A 21,689-nucleotide genomic window follows, 5' to 3' on the forward strand; every position below is an offset into this window, starting at 1 on the left:
AAATTACATTTTATCTTTCCGTATAATAACATGAAATATTAAAATATTTATACGTTCATCTTCACCAGACTGAGAACATTCTGCTAAAGATTTAATTTAGATTCACTAGCTTCAGCAATGATTTAATTAACTTAAGGTTCAAATATTGCAAATTAGTTTTCTTTCACAATAAGTGGCTTATAAAGACTCTGATGTAAGCATGCTGTTTCGAGGTTAATTAGTTGTGGTATTTAATATGGAACTGAACAGCAGTCTGACTATGAAGACAGGCCACGGGTGATTATTCCAGATAAGGGGCTGGCTGGTGATTTATTAATCTGCGATTTGGGCTCCCTATAAGTGGACTCATGAGATGAGACCCACTTGAAGCTAGACACTCAGTGAGGCAGTGAAGGTCTAATACAGAAACAGAAAATGCTGGAAAGTATCAACAGGTCTGACAGCCTCTGTGGAGAGAGAATAGAGTCAACACTTTGAGTTAGAGCTCTGAAGAAGGGTCATCCAGACTCGAAATGTTGGCTCCATTCTCACTCCACAGATGCTATGATATGGAGATGCCGGCGTTGGACTGGGGTGGGCACAGCAAGAAGTCTCAGGTTAAAGTCCAACAGGTTTGTTTGGAATCACGAGCTTTTGCAACGCTGCCCCTTCATCGGGTGAGAGGCTCCAAAGAGCTCACCTGATGAAGGAGCAGTGCTCTGAAAGCTGGTGATTCCAAACAAACCCATTGGACTTTAACCTGGCGTCGTGAGATTTCTTACAGTGCCCACAGATGCTGTCAGACCTGCTGAGGTTTTCCAACATTTCCTGTTTCTGTTTCAGATTCCAGCAGCTGCAGTATTTTGCCTTCATCGCAGCGGAAGCTCCAATGTCAGGGCAAGTTGAATTTTTATCTCGGAACTAATCTTTGCAGCGGAAACAAGTTTTGTGTAGTGCCACAATTGCTTCTGCGAAGCCTTCGCTATAATTGTTTGACATACTGATATTGTTCGGATTGGCTATCTGGGGGCAAAGAGCTGGTGCTACACCACCCATTGGCATTTCTCAAGCCCAGATTGTGTTTTTTTTTTAAATTGTTTCAATCTCTAGGGCACCGAAGGCACAAACCTGTTTCACCAGCGTCCACTCTGTTGGTCCACCAACGAGTTACCCCAACGAACAGCCAGAAGATCAGAAGTAAAGTGTTTTTATATTTGTTCAAATTTCAAGTGTTCATGTTAGTGACCTCTGACTAAGCTTACTGACAGTGGAACCTCCATTATCCACATGCCTGTTAGTTTTCCGTATCTGCGGAATGTTTCTCCCATCAAAAGCCTTGAGCTAGGAGGTCGCCCGGTTGTCCCGCCCCTTCTATTGAGCAAAGAACAAAGAAAATTACAGCACAGGAACAGGCCCTTCGGCCCTCCAAGCCTGCACCCACCATGCTGCCTGACTGAACTAAAACCCCCTACCCTTCTGGGGACTGCATCCCTCTATTCCCATCCTATTCATATATTTGTCCAGACATCCTTAAAAGTCACTATCGTATCTGCTTCCATTACCTCCTGCGGCAGTGAGTTCCAGGCACCATCATCCTTTGTGTAAAAAACTTGCCTCGTATATCTCCTTTAAACCTTGCCCCTCGCACCTTAAACCTGTGCCCCCTAATAATTGACTCTTCCACCCTGGGAAAAAGCTTCTGACTATTCCCTCTGTCCATGCCCCTCATAATCTTGTAGACTTCTATCAGGTTGCCCCTCAACCTTGGTCGCTCCAGTGAGAACAAACCAAGTTTCTCCAACCTCTCCTCATAGCTAATGCCCTTAATACCAGGCAACATCCTGGTAAATCTCTTCTGTACCCTCTCCAAAGCCTCCACGTCCTTCTGGTAGTGTGACAACCAGAATTGAACACTATATGCCAACTGCGGCCTAACTAAGGTTCTAGTGTTGCTTGTATTACATCTCCTTCTGTTCCCAATCAAACTCCATTCACTTGTTAATTGTGCCGCGCTTGTCTTCATTCCTGTGCCGAGGGAATTGCTGTGCTGTTAGAAGATCAGGTTTGGAGACTCTCAATTGTTCGCCCATTTCCATAATCCACACCATCTGGTGGATAATGGAGTTTCCGCTGTTCTTTCATAGGATTTCATTCAGCGTTATGAAAAATTGATAACCCGGGGGATCTGGAATTCCCCGAGTGCTGTTGGCAGTCTGAGAATTAAGTTTCCGCAAAGCACTCCTTTGTCTCAAAGGAAAATGCTCCAATGTTGAATGAAGGCAGGAGGAAGGAAATATGGAACAAAGGGAAAGTAGTCTGAATATAAATGAATGATGTCTATCAGTGCCATTGCTGCTCATCGCAGACACCAAAATGACAACTTTGGCATTTATGTCATTCTGCGTTACTGAATATTTTGCATTGGGGACGGCTTGGTTACTGATGTTGGTTTCTGCTGTGCTAAAATATATCATTATATTTCTAATGCTACTACAGTACTGTGGTGTGTGTACAAATCTGGAGTGTGTTCAATTCCAGCCTTGCAGGATTGGCTGTGTGGAGTTTGCACTTTCTCCCCGTGGGTTTCCTCCGGGTGCTCTAGTTTCCACTCACACTCCAAAGATATACAGGTTGGGTGGATTGGTATGCTGAATTGCACCTTAGTGTGCAGGGGTGGCTGGCTTAGCTATGGTAAATGCAGGGGGGTTTGGAAATAGGACAGATGGAGGACCTGGGTAAGATGCTCTTTCAGAGAGTTGGTGCAGACTTGATGGGCTGAATGGCCTCCTTCTGCACTATAGGATTTCTACGATCCTGTGAGTAAAGCTGGAATATATCATAAAGGGGAGAATTTCCATGGGATTTTTTCAATCTATTACATTTTTTTGTATTCATTCATAGGACATGGGCATTGCTGGCTGGCCAGCATTTATTGCCCATCCCTAGTTGCCCAAGGGCAGTTGAGAGTCAACCACATTGCTGTGGCTCTGGAGTCACACATAGGCCAGAGCTGGTAAGAATGGTGGATTTCCTTCCCTAAAGGACATTAGTGACAATGGTTTCAAGGTTATCAGTAGATTCTTAATTCCAGATTTTTTTTAATTACTAAATTCAAATTCCACAATCTGCCCAGGTGGGATTTGAACCTAGATCCCCAGAGCATTAGCTGAGTTTCTGGATTAATTGTTTAGTGATAATACCACTAGGCCATCACTTCCCCCAGAAGATTGCTCAAAAACCTGGAAACAAAGCATGTGCAGCTGTTTAAAGCCATTTGTAGTGCTCTCTGGTCGATCTTCTGATTCCAGCTGCAGAAATCCTATGGAAATTCTAGATGGAGAACTTTATGATGCATTTCACCATATTCAAAATCCTACTAGGGTGGAAAGATTTGCCATGATGCATGTTGGTCTCCCCACTTAAACTCAGCAGCTAGTAGGGGCGGCACGGTGGCACAGTGGCTAACACTGCTGTCTCTCAGCGCCAAGAATTCATGTCCAATTCTGGCTTTGGGTCACTGTCTGTGCGGAGTCTGCACATCCTTCCTGTGTCTAACTGGGAGCTCTGGTTTCCTCCCACATGCCAAAGATGTGTGGGTTAGGTTGATTGGCCATGCTAAATTAGCAGGGTAAATATAAGGAGTTACGGGAATCGGGCCTGGGTGGGATTGTAGTCAGTACAGACTCGATGGGCCGAATGGCTCCTTCTGCACTGTAGGGATTCTATGAATAGAGCTGCTTAAATTTTAAAAAGAACTTCATGTGCCTAACAAAGCCCAGACATCCCTTCACAATAAGAGAGGGAGGTAGAGAAGAGTAGTCATCCTGGAATTCTCCTGCACATTCTAATTGGTATACAATGTAGAATGGAGCCACAAAAGACAGGAAGATCTGATATTCAGATCCTGTTTGCTGTGTTGTAATCTCAGACATGGTGACGGCAAAGCAACTAGTGAGTGGAAATGTCAGCCAAGATTACACCTGACTCTGAAAGGGGCTGTACACTCCCCACATAACAAAAATAAATCGATTTTAGGCAGTGGGTTTCTGCTCCACCTGGCCATAACTATAAGCACATTAAGAATTCCGGCTGGGATTCTCCGCTGTCGCACTGCTGCCGGTGAGAACGGAGAATTTGGTGCTCAGCCAAATCTCCACTCACAGCAGCGGGACTGGATAATCCCAGCCATGAATGAGGTTGGAGAATCTGTGTCTAAATGCACTTCCTGCATCCAAAAGCTGGCATCCTCATGGTTTCTGTCACTTTTTGCGTTATCGTCTTTCATTTCAGATGCCCATATCAATTTTTACCATGGAAAATAACTGTAAACTTACCGTGTAATAATACCCTCTAACAGTGTCTCTTTAGTTTTGTATTCCTTAGCCTCTACTGCAAAATATCTCTCCTCTGCTCCACCCATTATTGCTTTTCAAATTGCAACATCTAATTATAATTACGATAAGTTTAAGGGATCATTTACTTTGATAGTAGTGAAGTAATTCCTGCCCTCTAACCCCATGTCAGTAAGCCCTGTGTGACATCAATAGTCATTAATGGAAATATAATTCAAAGACATGCAGCTAAAATTATTCCTCTTCCCAATTCACATTTTCAATGTAATACATTTTGCACAAAATTGCTTTATGGCCCAACTAGTTAGCCGCTTGGACAACGGGTTAGCTCAGTTGGCTGGGCGACTGGTTGGTGATGCAGAGTAACACCGACAGTATAGGTTTGATTCCTGTATCGGTTGAGGTCATTCATTGAAGACCCCACCTTCTCAATCTTGCCCCGAGCCTGAAGGAGTGGTGGTCTTCGGGTTAACATCACTGACTGTGGCGACTTACCTTTTAGTTATTGACAAGTCAGCAAGGCCTCAGTACCCAGTTTAAAGGGGATTATGCACAGTCTGGGCCTGTACTTAGAAATATAACTGTAGCCCTGATCTCTGGGACTGAAGAGGTTTCCCCTCATGGCACCTTTAACTAGGTGCAATATTTGGCATTTCCACCAATTAAACTCATTCGAGCCAAAGAAGCTAAAAACTCAATGAAAGGAGACGTTAAAAACTTCTGAAGGGATATTAATGATGTAAAAATTAAATGATTTGACACTTAATAATTCCATAGAGCAATCAGTATAAATCAGCACAAATTCATATTTAATGTTGAATCAATGAGACTGACCTTGAAGCTCGTCATGAATATGCTGCACGGTAATTGATCTGTAACCAGATTTGTGTGCAGTTAAATCGTATTTAAGAGCATGGTGGCACAGTGGTTAGCACTGCTGCCTCACAGCGCCAGGGACCCGGGTTCAATTCCGACCTTGGGGTGACTGCCTGTGTGGAGTTTGCACATTCTCCCCGTGTCTACGTGGTATTTCCTTTGGGTGCTCCGGTTTCCTCCCACTGTCCAAAGGTGCGCGGGTTAGGTGGATTGGCCATGCGAAATTGCCCCATAGTGTCAGGGGGACGAGCTGGGTAAATATGTAGAGTTATTGGCAATAGGGCCTGCGTGGGATTGTTGTTGGCACAGCCTCAATGGGCTGAATGGCCCCCTTCTGTATTGTAGGGATTCTACGATTCTTTGAGTACAAGTGGTGACAAGACTATTCACCAGATTGAGGTGGGATGATGATAAAATGAATAGCTCAAACACTGGAAATACTACGTTGAATGTGATAGCTTAATTAACAGAACCAAAAGCTGAAAATGTAAGGTAATCAAAGTGTTCTGGACACATCCGTCAATGACAGCTTAATTCCAAATACAATGGAATCAGAGTTCCTCATTGATTATTTTTATGTTATTTTGATACATAGGAAATCTCATCAGAAGTCTTACCTCTCAAAAGAATGAGTTGAATTCAAACAGTTCAAACTCAGCAGGTTTACACTTTCAATACAGAAATCAATCATTGCAAACACACTTACCATGAAGTCTACTCTGTAGTGAACAGCACCACTTGTCTTTTGCAGGTAGTAAAACCCCTCTCCAGTCTTTCCTGGGCATCGCAGAACAACATGTTGGACCACACAACGGGGTTTGTATTGGAAATTCTGTTCTGTTACCATAGCCGCAGCTTCTGTCACAGCTTATAGATCCTGTGGTACTAACCCAGTCAAAAGCTCTGTCACAGAATATTATAAATGGACCTTTTTTTTAAGCTTTCAAGTAAGTGTTTTGGAAGTCTAGCGTGTTGAAGTGCTTCGTAATCTATCATTAAACTCGCACCCCCCCTCCACCCTCCAGAAAATGCTGGATAAACTCAGCAAGTCTGGCAGCATCCGTGGAGAGAGAAGTGGAGTTAACAGCCGGAATTCTCCAACCTCATCCCCTGGCCGGGAATCTCTGGTTCCCCCTGCTATGAATGGAGGTTTGGCTGAATCCCAAATTCTCGGTTCTCGCTGGCAACTGAAGACCGGAGAATTGCAGCTAACATTTCAAGTCCCTTTGACTCTTCTTCAGAGCTAAAGAGAGGGGAGAAATGTGATGGATTCTGTGAGCAGGATGCTCTTAATCTGTCACGCCCGGTTGATGTGAATGCTTTAGAAACGTTTTACTTTCAGATAAGAAAGCTAAACGAAGTACAAGACACTATCCAAGTTTGAAAGAGTAGGAAGGAAGATAAGGTGAATCCCATTGTGATTAAGTGGTGCTGAGTTTGGGTCTTGCATTTTGTCATGCACTGTATTTAAAGGATGTCTAAAAAAGAGAAGATATCTCAGTGGAGATTTTTCTGAGCATTCCTTCAGTGCAAATCCCCAGTAAGTAGCATAAACAGTCATGAGTGCTGTTTCTCCAAGGTATCTGATGACCATCCACCACAGATATGCAGCACGATTGGAAATACTCCTGTGAAAATTCAACTCATTAATCCTGACTATGGGCAGGTTTTTATGGCCTCACTTGCCCCGAAACTGTATAATCCCACTTGAGGTCAACGGACTTTTCCACGCTCCGCCACTCGTCCACTCCGATTCCTGTGGCGGAAGGAATGGTACAATCCTGGCCAATGTGTCCAATTCATCAAACTTTTATTGGTCAGTGAAAGTGTATGAGCCAAACCCTTAGTCTCGCAAACATTTGCCTGCACTCCAGTTTGCATTGGACTATATGAAGGCCCACTTGTTCATAATGATTGGGGTGGCACGGTGGCACAGTGGTTAGCAGCGCTGCTTCACAGCACCAGGGACCTGGGCTTGATTCCTGGCTTGCGTCACCATTTGTGCAGAGTCTGCATGTTCTCCTCATGTCTGTGTGAGTTTCCTCTGGGTGCTCCGGTTTCCTCCCACAACCTGAAAGACATGCCGGTTAGGTGCATTGGCCATGCTAAATTCTCCCTCAGTGTACCTGAACAGGCGCCGGAGAGGGCAACTAGGGGATTTTCACAGTAACTTCATTGCAGTGTTAATGTAAGCTGACTTGTGACACGAATAAATAAACTGATTTTGATTCAATTACAGGGGTTTTAGAGGGTTGTCGCTGGAATTTTGCAAGTTGCATTCTCTGATTCTGTCCATTCATTATGTGCTATCTGTTACAGTAACTCAATAAACCACATTCTGTTTTACCCGGGAGTCGGGATTTTCAGTGTTCCAAGGGTTACGTTCCTGATTCTCTCATTTTCATGAAGACTATAAATCAGTAGCCCTATACCCTGATTTCAATTTCAAATTGATTCCACAAGATTGAGCTGTAATGAATTCCTGTTTCATTGCTTTTAAATCCAGCCCATGGGGAGGGCGGGCAGGATCAGGGTGCTGATTTTGATAATCTGCAATAATTGGGGTGAATGGCGGAGCGGGCAGGCTTGAAGGGTCAAATGGCCTACTCCTGCTTCTAGTTTCTATGTGATATACATTAGGACCACAGTAATTAGCTTGTGTCATTTTGTGATCCAGGCATTCATCACTCAGACATTCAGCAATACCAACCCAACATCTATTACTCCAGAGGAGTACTTCAACTTGAACTTTGAGCTGGGAAGCCGAGATATTGGACGTCCCATGGAGCTCACCACAAAAACACAGAAGTAAGCAGAAAGCCTCTTTCTTGACTATCATTGCCAATAATTATGATGCAATTTCTTGCATGCTGCTACGGTAGTAACGTGACAGATGTATAGCAAGGACTCCAATCTCCTGTAGTAAATATAACTTATAGCACTGAAATATCATTCTCTTCCTCCAGTGAGACAAGGGGTGGCAAGATGACATAGTGGTTAGCACTGCTGCCTCACAGTGCCAGGGACCCGGGTTCGATTCTGGCCTCAGATGACTGTCTGTAAATTTGCACATTCTTCCCATGTCCGGGTTTACTCCAGATGCTCTGGTTTAGAATCATAGACTCCTACAGTGCAGAAGGAGGCCATTTGGCCCATCAAGTCTGTACCGACCACAATCCCAACCAGGCCCTATCCTCATAACCCCATGCATTTGCCCTAGTTAGTCCCCCTGACACTAAGGGGCAATTCAGCATGGCCAATCCACCTAACCTGCACATCTTTGGAGTGTAGGAGGAAACCAGAGCACCCGGAGGAAACCCACGCTGGCACGGGGAGAATGTGCAAATTCCTCACAGACGGTGACCCAGAGAGTAGAATGCGGGTCCCTGGCACTGTGAGGCAACAGTGCTAACCACTGTGTCACCATTACTCAGAGGGTAGTAAGGGTGTGGAATGCCCTGCCTGCAGCAGTTGTGGACTCGCCAACTTTAAGGGCGTTCAAATGGTCAGTGGATAGGATATGGATAACATTGGAATAGTTTAGGTTAGAGGGTCATTAGATTCGTTCCACTGGTTGGCGCAACATCGAGGGCCGAAGGGCCTGTACTGCGCTGTAATGTTCTATGTTCTATGCTGCCTGATTTCCTCCCACAGCCCAAAGATGTGTGGGTTATGTGGATTGGCCATGCTAAATTGCCTCTTAGTTCCAGGGAGATTGGTGGGGTAAATGTGTGGGGCAGGGGATCAGGGCCTGAGTGGGTTGGTTGTTGGCACAGGCTCAATGGGCTGAATGGCCTCCTTCTGCAACGTAGGGATTCTATGATTCTATGAAACCGATCTCAGATCCAAGCTACCAGACAGAGGAGTTAAATCCAATCTCAGGATTGTGATTAGGTTTATAAAAAGTAACAACAACTTGCATTTATATAGTACCTTTGACATAGGAGAACATCCCTAGTTGCTACACAGTAATATAAAGGACATCATGACAGAGGTGCAGTGAGGGAACAAGTTACTCAACAAAGAATGAAAAGTTGAGAAAGAAAGCATGGGTGAAGGGTAATTATTCAAATTGGAGGAGACACCATGCTGGAAATAATATTATTTAGCATTTCCATGAATGATTTGGATCTAGATTCAATTTCAGAATTTACAAATACTCCCAACTGGGAGCTATAGACTGAGGATGATACAAGAAGACATTTAACATTGACATGTGAGATGATGTACTTTAGTATGAGAAATGCAAACATTACCTCCACCTTTGAAGACATGAAACTGAATGAGATACGAGAGCAAAGAGATCCAGGGAAGTAGAAGCGCAGAGCTACTATGTGCAAAAAGAGGCCATTTGGCCCATCATGTCTATACTGGCCTTCCAAATTTAGTGCCATTCCCCTACCTTTTCCCCATTCCCCTGCATATTGTTTCTATTCAAGTAATCATCTAATATCCTCTTGAATGTCTCCAATTGAACCTATCCCAATCACACTTCCAGGCAGCGCATTCCAGACCCAAATGACTCGCTGTATGAAAAACATTATTCTTATATCACATTTACTGCTTTTGTAAATAATTTTGATTCTGCACCTTCCCATTCGTGATTCTTGCACAAGCAGGAACATTTTCTCCCTATCTGCTCTGTCCAGCCCCCTCATGATTCTGAACACCTCTATCAAATCTCCTCTCAGCCTTCTTCTCTCTGATGGGCTGGAGGATCTGAGCTATGAGGGGAGATTGGATAGGCTGGGGCTGGAGTAGCAGAGGTTGAGAGGGGACCTGACAGAGGTGTATAAGGTTATCAGGGGCAAAGATAGGGTGGATAGTAAGGCACTTTTTTCATTAGTAGAGGGTTCATTGAGCAGGGGCAGAAATTGAGGTAAGGGTTAGAAGACTAAGAGGGGAGTTGTGGAGAAACTTTTTCACCCAGAGGATAGTGGGAGTCTGAAACTCACTATCTAAAAGGGGAGTTGAGTCAGAAACCCATATATCATTTAAGAAGAATTTAGATATTTAGCTGCCTTAACCTCCAAGTACTGAAAAATGGAATTAGTGTTGTCAAATCTTTATTGACCGGTGTGGACATGATGGGCCGAATGGCCTCCTTCTGTACTGTAAACCTCTATGAATCTATCAATGTGGTCTCACCAATATCCTGTACAACAGAAGCATAACCTCCCTAATTTTGTAATCAATTCCCTTCACAATATATGATAACATTAGAATGGCTCCCCTAGTTATTTGCTGTAACTATACACTATCCTTCTTCCCCACGCATTTACCACACCAATCCCCCTGAAACTAAAGAGTGATTTAGCATGGCCATTCCACCTAACCCACACATCTTTAGGCTGTGGGAGGAAACCAGAGCATCTGGAGGAAACCCGTGCAGACATGGGGAGAATGTGCGGACTCCACACAGAAAGTCACTCGAGGTCGGAATTGAACCCAGGTTCCTGGCGCTGTGAGGCAGCGGTGCTAACCACTATGCCACCATGTTGGCACTTGTCTCATTGGAGGAAGAGTATGATGTTTTTTGTGATTCATACACTAGGACGCCCAGATCCTTCTGCACCTCAGAGTTCTGCAGTCTCCCACTCTTTAGATAATATGCTTTTTTATTTTTCCTGCCAAAACGGACAATATCACATTCGCCCATATTTTACTCCATTTGCCTGACATGTTTATGAAACCTTCCATGATCTCAGGACACCTCAAAGTGTTTTACATCTAATTAAACTTAGTGTGTGGTCACGGTGGTAACGTCGGATAGATTTGGGACCCGTCATTGAGAGGCGCACAGAATTGGAATAGAAAACAGAGCATAAAGCAATGCAGATGACGTACAAAGGAGTTAATTATAAAAGCAACACTTTGCTGGAAAGATATGAGTAGAATATTATAGTTTTGTTCGTGCTATCTGGGAATATATAGTTCTATCAGACAGCAACATGTTTCACGAACTGCTCAATTCTGAAGTGTGCTGAAGTCAATTCTGATGATTAGCGATTTCTTGAAGGAAAAGATTACATCACTTAGCAATTTGCGGGAACATTGAGTGTTGATATGAGATGGCACCAGAGCGAGGCAACTTTTTACAAGCTGTGCCCAGCATACCTTCTAATTCTATCATTTACTCTCATGCTATGCTTCTATATTTCCTTCTCTATGAACAGTATGCTTTGCCTACTTTTCACTATATGTTAATACATGTGACAATAATAAATCAAATCAAATTAGATCAAATAATGATCCAAAAGTGCCTTCACCTGTAACAAAGCTGTGTAGAAGGATGATCATAGAATCCCTACAACGCAGAAGGAAGACATTCGGCCCATCGAGTCTGCACCCACTCTCTTGGTAATGACTGAGCTGCTGTGATTTTTCATTGCGCTGGTTGGAGTCACCAATTCCCCTGCCCATCCCAACACCCCCACCCTCCCTTCGCCATCCCCCTCCCCCACTCCCAGCTCCTGGCTAAAGCCCCTCCCCCCCTTCCCAAAACAACATTCGCCAGATCTGAACCCCCAGCCTGCAGGAAATGCTGACACTTTGCAAAACCTGAACAGCTTCATTGGCTCTCTGGATGGTATCGCTCCCGTCAGCTACTTTGGGGCTGATTTTGGACTTAATTATGGAACTTGTCTGAGTCAGCAGGTTGTGTGTTCGGGACCAGCACAAAGGCTGAGAGCAAATTCTTGACGGCTGCCTCCACAACTGTTTTGCAATCTCAACCAATTTTAACTCTTGAAAATTAATGTGACTCCAGGTACCAGTGAATGCACAACAGCAATGCAGCATCATTGTAATGTGCTGTACCTAATTTTTGAAGTTTACATATTATAGATCATAATAATACATCATGTAAACATGGATATTTTTTAAGTGTTTGTAAAAATATTACGTAGTTTTTGGTCGAGCTTGGCCAAGGCAGCACAGTGGTTAGCACTGCTGCCTCACAGCTTCATGGACCTGGGTTCAATTCCTGGCTTCAGCCACTGACTGCGGAGTTTGCACAGTCTCCCCGTGCCTGCGTGGGTTTTCCCTGGGTGCTCCAGTTTCCTCCCACAGTCCAAAGATGTGTAGGTTAGGTTGATTGACCATGCTAAAATTGCCCCTTAGTGTCCCGGGATGTGTAGGTTAGAAGGATTTAGCTGGGTAAATGTGTGGGGTTGTGGGGATCGGGCCTGGAGTGGGATTGTTGTCGGTACAGACTCGATGGGCCAAATGGCCTGCTTCTGCACTATGGGTTTTGTATGATTTTCACATACTCCCTGTGCATAGGGGCAAGACTCAGTGTTGCCCCTTTCTCTCCACCCCTCCCCCACACACTCATACATATTGTAATACCCCACAATACCCCATCCCACAACCACACACACACACTCGCACTTTCCCAAACCTCCTCTGCCCACCTACTCACCCCAGCCCCTCTGCCCTTCTCCCACAGTGCCTGTGAAGCAGAGTTACTAGACCGGGGGTCAGAAGCCTGCGCAACAGGCAGACGGGAGCAGATCCATAGACTGGGATTCTCCCACCGGCCTTGCCCAAGGCTGGGATTCTGAGTGTCAAATCCCTATTGGCAGCGGTGAGGTGGGTGGGGTGGGGTGGGGGGAGGGGTGGCGGGGAGGTGGGGGGCGTGAGCTGGGGTGGGGGGGGGGGGGGGGGTAGGTGAGGGGGTGGGAGGGTGGCGGGCGAGCCCAGAGAATTCCAGGTAAAGTCTGAAGCCATTGTTCACTTTCCCAACCCAGCTGCGTGACCTCCCGGTTTTTCCCACACGCTGTTCACAGTCGGCTTCTGTCGACACCAGGTTGGCACACCAATGTTCCCTGCCCATTCAAACCCACTGTTAAAAGTCATCTCCCAAGGTAAAGGGCACTTGGGGCTCACGGTCCGCCCTGTGCCGATTTGGCCGGATTGACCAAGTGGGTCCAGAGCTATCCCAGCAATGGCCCCACCTGACTGGGCCGTCTCCTCTCCACAGCCACCACTGCTGCCCCAGTGGCAGAGGAAGCTCACCGCTCCAATGGGCAAAGAGCGGGGGGGACATTAACCACAGTTCAGGAATTGGTGATCTGTCTGATATTCCAATGCAGTAATGAAGGATTTGATCTGATTGATGCATCATTGTCGCATGCATTAACGTATGAATTATTTGTTGCTCTACAGACAAAGCATACCGTTCATAGAGAAGGAAGTGAGAGAGTGCAGAATGTACTGTGGTAGCTAGGGTGTTAGAGGGTATTTCAGATGTGAGGTTTAGCCGTGGCTCTCTCTGCCCTCTCAACTGGGTAGCACTGCTGCTTCACAGTGCCAGGGACCAGGTTCGATTCCCGGCCTCGGGTCCCTGTCTGTGTGGAGACTGCACATTCTCCCCATGTCTGCGTGGGTGTCCTCTGGGTGCTCCGGTTTCCTCCCACTGGCCGAAAGACCTGCTGGTTACATGTATTGGCCATGCTAAATTCTCCCTCATTGTACCCGAACAGATGCCAGAGTGTGGTGACTAGGGGATTATCACAGTAACTTGATAAATGTAAAGCCAACTTGTGACGCTAATAAATAAACTTTAAACTTTAAAAAAATGTCCACGGCACTACCTTGAAGAGGAGCAGGAGAGCGCCCTCTGGTGTCCTGACCAATATTTATCCTTCAGTCAACATTGTTGAAAGAACAGATTTGTGACAATTACCATAGTGCCGTTCACAGGAGTTTGATGTGAGCAACATGACTACTAAATTACAACACTGACTACACTTCAAAAGTGCTTCGTTGACTGTAAAGTTGTTTGAGACATCCTGAGATCATGTGTAATAAGTCCTCGGAGGCAGAAGTCCCTTCACCAAAACCCCTTTATGTATAAACCTGACAACAGCTTTAACTCAGCAACCTTCACTACGTGTCCCAGAGGGAGTGGCACTTAGTTGCTCTGGGACACCCCGTTAAAGACAAAACAACAGGCTCCCTGACTGGCCCATCAATTTGGCCCTTGATCAGGGAGTTCATATCCTAAGAGGCCCACCTCAGTTGCCTGAATAAAGTCCTTAGATCATACGACGTGCTATATAAACGGAAATTCATTTCATTTTACATTTCACAGGCACTCTGTCTTTAGAGTTTTTTTTTAATATTTCCACATTGGCTTTACTCAATCATTCCTCGATTAAACCCCAATTCTTACCCAAATTTCATGAAAGTGACTATTCACTTCAGCTGCTTTCTCTAAATGCATGCAGTACGTCATTTGAAAGGAAGTGTTTCCAAGGGAGTTTTGCTCCATTTTGCTCATTTCTGAGCTTTACTGCCCAGGCTGCCTTTAAAACACTGGTCAGTTTATATTGTGGAAAAGAAGTGTCCAGTTGCATCATATTGTACTGCAGCGAAAGAAATCATCGCTTTTAAAATGCCTACTTGATATTTTTTTGAAGATAAAAGCAAATTCACTGCATTCCTTTCAAAGCTAGAATATTCTCCACAATAAAGCATGTCTTTTTGGAATAATTGACTGTTCTTTTGTACAAAGCTTGCCTTTCAACTTAAATTAAATGTTCACAGTGTAGATTAATCTCCATTTTTGGCACTGATGTCTTCAGTTTATCTCAAAGACAACATTTAGTTACAAAAATGCAGAATTTATTAGTGAAATGAATACAGTTTAATTTTTTTGAACAAATCCTGTCACCAAAGCATTCTTCAACGTGCATTGCATCTTTTATGATAGGTTCACAGCGTGTGTTTACTATGTTCATAAGAACATAAGAACATAAGAAATAGGAGCAGGAGTGGGCCATCTGGCCCTTCGAGCCTGCCCCGCCATTCAATAAGATCATGGCTGATCCGTCATGACTCAGTTCCACATTCCCGCCCTCTCCCCATAACCCTTAATCCCCTCGCTTATCAAAAACCCATCAACCCGCGTCTTAAAAATATTTAGCGAGGCAGCCTCCACCACCTCAACGGGCAGAGAATTCCAGAGATTCACCACCCTTTGAGTGAACAAGTTCCTCCTCAACTTCATTCTAAACCGCCCCCCCCCTTTATCTTGATGCTGTGCCCCCTAGTCCTACTGTCCTTTCTGAGCGGGAAGAGCCTCTCCACCTCTATCCTATCCATCCCATTCATCATCTTATACGTCTCAATCAGATCTCCCCTCATTCTTCTAAACTCTAACGAGTACAAGCCTAGTTTATTCAGCCTCTCCTCATAGCTCAACCCCCTCAACTCCGGCATCAGCCTAGTAAACCTCCTCTGCACTCCCTCCAAGGCCAAAATATCCTTGCGTAAGTACGGCGCCCAAAACTGCACACAGTACTCCAGCTGCGGTCTCACCAATGCCCTATACAGCCGCAGCAAGACCTCCCTACTTTTATATTCAATCCCCCTCGCTATGAAGGCCAGCATCCCATTTGCCTTCCTGACCACCTGCTGTACTTGCAAGCTGGGTTTTTGCGACTTATGTACAAGGACCCTGAAGTCCCTCTGCACTGTCACCTGCTGCAGTTTTTCTCCACGTAAGTAATAATCCTTCCTACCATTATTCCTACCAAAGTGGACCACCTTGCACTTGCCAACATTAAATTCCATTTGCCAGTTCCTGGCCCATTCACCCAGCCTATCTAGATCCTTCTGCAGACTCTCCACACCCTCCGCGCAATTTGCCGTTCCACCAATCTTGGTGTCATCAGCAAATTTCGTCACCATACACTCGGTTCCCTCCTCCAGATCATCTATATAAATGGTAAATAGCTGAGGCCCCAGCACCGACCCCTGAGGCACTCCACTCGTCACCAACCGCCAATCCGAATAGCACCCATTGACCCCCACTCTCTGTCTCCTATTTGACAACCAGTCCTCTATCCACGCTAACACCCTACCCCCAACTCCATGTCCCCTGACCTTCTGCAATAACCTCTTGTGAGGTACCTTGTCAAACGCCTTCTGAAAATCAAGAAAGACCACATCCACCGGCTCTCCTCTATCCACCGCCCTAGACACATCCTCATAGAACTCCAGTAAATTTGTCAGACACGACTTCCCCTTAACGAAACCGTGCTGCGTCTGCTCTATCAAGCAATTCCCCTCAAGATGCCTCGCTATTTCCTCCTTGATGACGGATTCTAAAATTTTACCTACAACAGACGTTAAACTAACAGGCCTATAATTCCCTGCCTTTTGCCTGGCATCCTTCTTAAACAACGGCGTAACATTAGCCGCTTTCCAATCTTCCGGCACTTCCCTGGAATCCAGCGACGTTTGGAAAATAACCACCAACGCATCCACTATCACCTCCGCCATTTCTTTCAGAACCCTCGGATGCATTCCATCCGGTCCTGGGGACTTGTCCACAATCAGCCCCTCCAGTCTGTCGAGCACCGCCTCTCTAGTAACAGTAATGTCATTGAGACCCTCCAGTCCTACCACCTTTCCATCCCTAACACCCGGCAAATTATTCATGTCCTCCTTCGTGAAGACCGAAACAAAAAAGTTATTCAAGACGTCAGCCATTTCCCCATCCCCTACCACTAAGTCCCCCTTCTCATCCTCTAAGGGTCCAATGTTCACCCTAGCCAGCCTCCTCCTTTTTATATACTTATAAAAACTCTTGCTATCCTTTATTATATTAAGCGCTAGCCCAGCTTCATAGTTTCATACAGTCTGCGTTACTCATGCTGGCTGATGTATTAGACTGTGTTCATCCTCTAATAAAAGAGATGAGGGCAAATTCATTTTGCACTGATACAGTGCCCTTCACAGCCTCCCAGTGCCCCAAACACTCCATAACCACGTATTGGCACTGCTGCTGAATGCAGCCATCAGCATACACACATCAGAATGTGGCTAGCAGCGAAATGCATGAATGACCTGATGGTGGGCAGCATGGTGGCACCATGATTAGCACTGGTATGGCAGGGATAGGGCTGGGGAGGTTGGATGCTCTTTCAGAGAGAGTCAGTGCAGACTTGATGGGCCAAATGGTCTCCTTTTGCACTGTAGGGATTCTATGGTTCTACATTTTAAATTAATCAAATGTATCTGAAGCATGATCCTACAAATATGCACTAATTTCTCTCTACCCAATGCTGTAACAATCCTACCTTAGGTGTAACATTGCAATGGAAGAATAGATTTTTCCATATGTTAATAACATATTTGATTCTTTCAAATCCAAATGATGTTAATATTGTTAATATTAACCAAGGGATTAATTCATTCCAATGTTTTTCTTAAGGCAGGATCAATAGAAACAACACTTAACTTTTCTCAACGTTCTTTCCATTAAGTTGACTCTAAAATCTATGTAGAGGAAAATGATGTTGAAACGCTAATTATGCCTTTCCTTATGTCTCCAACAAGGTTCAAAGCAAAGCTCTGGCTGTGTGAGGACCACCCACTGTCCCTCTCTGAGCAGGTAGCTCCCATCATTGACCTCATGGCAATAAGCAATGCGCTTTTTGCTAAACTTAGGGATTTCATCACTCTTCGCCTCCCACCAGGATTTCCAGTCAAAATAGGTAAGCGGCTGCAACGGAGCTTTGTATTTTCACACACCTTTGGCCTTTCTGAATGTTGCATCTGGAGACCAACTAAACTTAATCATGTTAAAGAGAACGATGAATTATAAATTCCGAAGGACTTAGCATTGCCCTTTTATAAAGAAAAACTAGCTTAATTATTGCTCGTGACAATTGAGAGACTTGTGAGACCCACAACAAAACTGCTAGGATGGGATTATGTTTAGCTCTGGGACAGCATGGCCGCAGAGTAGTTAGCACTGCTGCCTCACAGCGCCAGGGACCCCGGTTCAATTCTGGCCTTGGGTCAATGTGGAGTTTGCATGTTCTTCCCATGTCTGCGTGGGTTCCTTCCAGGTGCTTCAATTTCCTGCCACAGTCCAAAGACGTGCTGATTAGGTGCATTGGCCATGCTAAATTCTTCCTCAGTGTACCCAAACAGGCACAAGAGTGTGGCGACTAGGGGATTTTCATAGTAACTTCATTGTGGTGTTAATGTAAGCCGACCTGTGACTAATAAATAAACTTTACTTTATGTGGAGTTACGGGGATAGGGCCTGGGTGGGATTGAGGTCGGTGGAGACTCAATGGGCCAAATGGCCCCCATCTGCATTGTAGGGATTCTAAGAATATAACCTGTCTCTTTGGACCACTGTTCAGGCATTGTTGTGGGAAAGAGGCTAAAACAGTCTTGCCCTGAGATCGGTTACAGGTATATTGTTGGGAGATGTTCGGGAGATCAGTAGCTGATTTAAATTTCCAACTCCTTACTCTCCCGAAAGTTCCGAGTGTCGAGGTGAAGGAGAAATGGAACATGTTGAAGCCCATTCCCTTTAAATTATGAGATCCTAAAACTAAGATGTTACTCTAGTTGCCCCCTGGTTTGCGTCCTTGGTGGTTACACCAGAGTCACGTGCAATAGTTCTCCCAATGCTGATCCCAGCAGAGTTTGTGCAGACACAGCCAGCTCACTGGCATTTTCTAATGGCTGCAGCAAGACTTCACGCGTTACACAAACCCTGAAATCTCCCAGCCATATAACCATGTGACTTTTTGACAGCCTAATCCAGTCAATATCCTTGCTACCACTTAATTGGATGTGTGTGTCACCAGTCAGAACTTAAACTGTGCTGATACTTCTGTGCAGTACTGCAGGAATGCAGCATTGTCAGAGCTGCCACCTTTTGGAGAGACTTTAGTTGAGATCTTTTCTGCCTGTTCAGGTAGATGATAAAGAGCCTGGGTGGAATTCTCCCATGCCCCCTCCAGTGGCTTCAATGGTGGGCAGCAGGGGGTGGGGGGGGAAGGGGTGGGGGGGAGAGAATTCCAGGGCAGGCCCAAAAATCAGTTTCCCGCTGGTGTAAATTTCCCTTGGGATCTTCCGTTGGTGCCCACCATGGCGGATCAGGGAAACCATTGGAAGGTAGTGTGAAAGTATCCTGCTAAGGGACGGCAGGTGAAGGCCCGACTGAAATCTTCCTGCCATGCCTGATTCTCTGCGATGCCAGTGAAAAACACACCAGCGGGAAACACGACAATTAGTTTTTAACAAATCGCAGTCGAATTTGTGTACGTCACGAACACGATTTTCAATGACTGCTCATTGACGGTAGTGAGCTCATCAAAGTATTAATTCCCTCTTTGGTGGAGCAGTTCCAGCGGACAAATTTTAAACTTATCCAGCTGGGAATTCACTTTAATTTAATAGCAAAAAATTAAGTTTAGTCGTATCAAATGCTTCCTTTGTGTTGGCTCAAAAGTGCTAAAATAAAACAGATCTTCTGTCCCCGACAAAGAAGAGTAGGAAATTATCCCAGTGCCAAATACCTGGGTACAAACAACACTAGGCACTAAGAGCGCTCAGACTTCCAAGTTTTAATTACTAGTGCACAAGTGAGAACATAATGCAGTGCAAAGCATTGCAAGATGTCCTGTTGATTCAGACAGAAAATATAAGTTATAGTTCACCGTACCTTGCGTTTTGGAATTGTGTTATTGAAATTTGTTATTTTGTTATTTTTCATCCTGTGGCCAAGGCTGGAAGCAGTGTTTATGGAACTAACACAAAGCTTAGATTAGCCGCTTATCCTGAGCGCTGGCCTCACTGAAGGCCTTGCTGGCTAATATTCATTTTCCAATACTTAGCAGAGTTGTTTTTCATAATCTAATTTCCATTTTTCCAGACCAGTATCAGTAGTTTTTAACTGCTTTTAACTATAGTTTCATTTTGTTTATTGCTTTATTTGAAGTGAGCATCCTTAACCTTGCAGAACAAAGTGAGTTAAATATTTGGCAATAGCTGGAATTATAACTTCATTTCTATACCAGTTAACAACCTTCGGCTTGTGTTAGCAAAATAAAACTGGCGAATTGGGATTCCTGCTGGTTCAATAACAAAAATGAAAATGTTGGAAAATCTCAGCTGGCCTGTCGGCATCTGTGGAGAGGGAATAGAATTATTTTCTCAACACAGATTCCAACAATAGTCACTGCTTTGAGATTCTTTGTGTGTGCGACAGGTTGTTGAATAAATGTAACTATTTTCTCTCTTTGAATCCATTTATCTCAACAGTTTTGTAATAGACTCGAAAGGGAATTTGCTTCTTAAATTCCAGTGTCGAGTTGAACTTAACATTTCTTTTTAAAGCTTTACGTGGAGATCTCAGCAATATTTCAATCTTCTCCACAGAAATTCCAATTTTCCACATCCTGAACGCTCGCATCACCTTTGTGAATCTGAATGGCAGCGATGAGCCGATGAATTCCATCAGGAACAGTCCGACCAGTGAAGCCCCATCTCCTAGCAGTGAGACATCCAGTGTGAGCAGCTCCAGCTCCATGAGTATGTATTGAGTCCCAGGCTGTGATGCATTATCTAGAGTGAGTCCAGTCAGCAGCCGATTAAATATGTAGGCCGGGGTACTCCCAACAAAATTCCAAGCCCATGCAATATAAATTGTTGTTCCCTTTGAGGTTCAGTATTTTTGTGAATCAGTGGGGATGAGTGCAAGACAGAGCATAAGAAACAGGAGCAGGAGTAGGCCATCTAGCCCTTCGAGCCTGCCCCGCCCTTCAATAAGATCATGGCTGATCTGAAGAGGATCAGTTCCACTTTCCCGCCTTCTCCCCATAACCCTTAATTTCCTAGTCTATCAGAAATCTATCTACCCGTGTCTTAAATATATTTAGCGAGGCAGCCTCCACCACTTCAACGGGCAGAGAATTCCAGAGATTCACCACCCTTTGAGTGAAGAAGTTCCCCCTCAACTCTGAAAGACAGAAAGCTTCTTTTTCAGTAATACTCAAGTTCTATCCAACCAAATGAGAATTACATTTGTTGGCAGCTGAAATCTAATTTGTCAGTGAAATCGCACCTGCAGTGAAGCTGCTTATCTTCACACTAATTCCAAAATAGAAAATTGTTGGTGTCTCGCGTGGCTCCATAAGATGAATCTGGAGCCAGCAGCAGTACGGGGAGGGGGTTTTCAGATTAATATTCATCACAGCACTGTCCTGAGATTTCTTTTATAGTTTCCTGCCCAACTTATGTAGGGCCATGTGATGCCCCAGCTCCCTATTCAAGGCTACCGACTAAGAGTGAAACCATTCTGGGAGATTCTTCTTACTCTCCGAACATGATGACATTTTCAATTGAACTTTGATCTGTCATTTGCCAACTCATTCACATTATTTCTTTTAGTTTAGTATGAGACTTGGAGCCAAGTCTCCCATAGGATAGAATCCTCGAATCCTCACAGAGCAGAAGGAAGCAATTCAGCCTATCAAGCCTGCACCGACAGCAATCCCAGCCTATCCCTGAACCTACATATTTACTCTGCTAATCCCCCTAATTTACCATGACCAATCCACCTAACCCGCACATCTTTGGAGTGTGGGAGGAAACTGGAGCAAACCCACACAGACACAGGGAGAATGTGCATAATCCACACAGACAGTGACCCAAGGCCGGAAT

At 44.7% G+C, this 21,689-nt stretch overlaps 1 protein-coding gene across 4 annotated transcripts in view; it reads left to right on the plus strand.

The window, feature by feature from the left end:
• ankrd13b (ankyrin repeat domain 13B) overlaps positions 1-21,689 on the plus strand; it is a 353,491-nt gene that overhangs the window by 309,228 nt on the left and 22,574 nt on the right. For 2 of the 4 annotated variants that reach the window (XM_080210421.1, XM_080210425.1), the window contains exons 9-13: positions 1,090-1,176; positions 5,959-6,023; positions 7,885-8,015; positions 17,559-17,716; positions 20,406-20,558. In XM_080210421.1, the coding sequence (XP_080066547.1) occupies positions 1,090-1,176; positions 5,959-6,023; positions 7,885-8,015; positions 17,559-17,716; positions 20,406-20,558 (594 nt within the window). The remainder of the gene's footprint in view (positions 1-1,089; positions 1,177-5,958; positions 6,024-7,884; positions 8,016-17,558; positions 17,717-20,405; positions 20,559-21,689) is intronic. The other 2 variants (XM_080210424.1, XM_080210423.1) reach the window with 2 other exon arrangements.

The sequence above is a fragment of the Carcharhinus amblyrhynchos genome, chromosome 23 (assembly GCF_965287045.1).
Source record: "Carcharhinus amblyrhynchos chromosome 23, sCarAmb.v2.hapA, whole genome shotgun sequence".
Taxonomy (NCBI): Eukaryota; Metazoa; Chordata; class Chondrichthyes; order Carcharhiniformes; family Carcharhinidae; genus Carcharhinus; species Carcharhinus amblyrhynchos.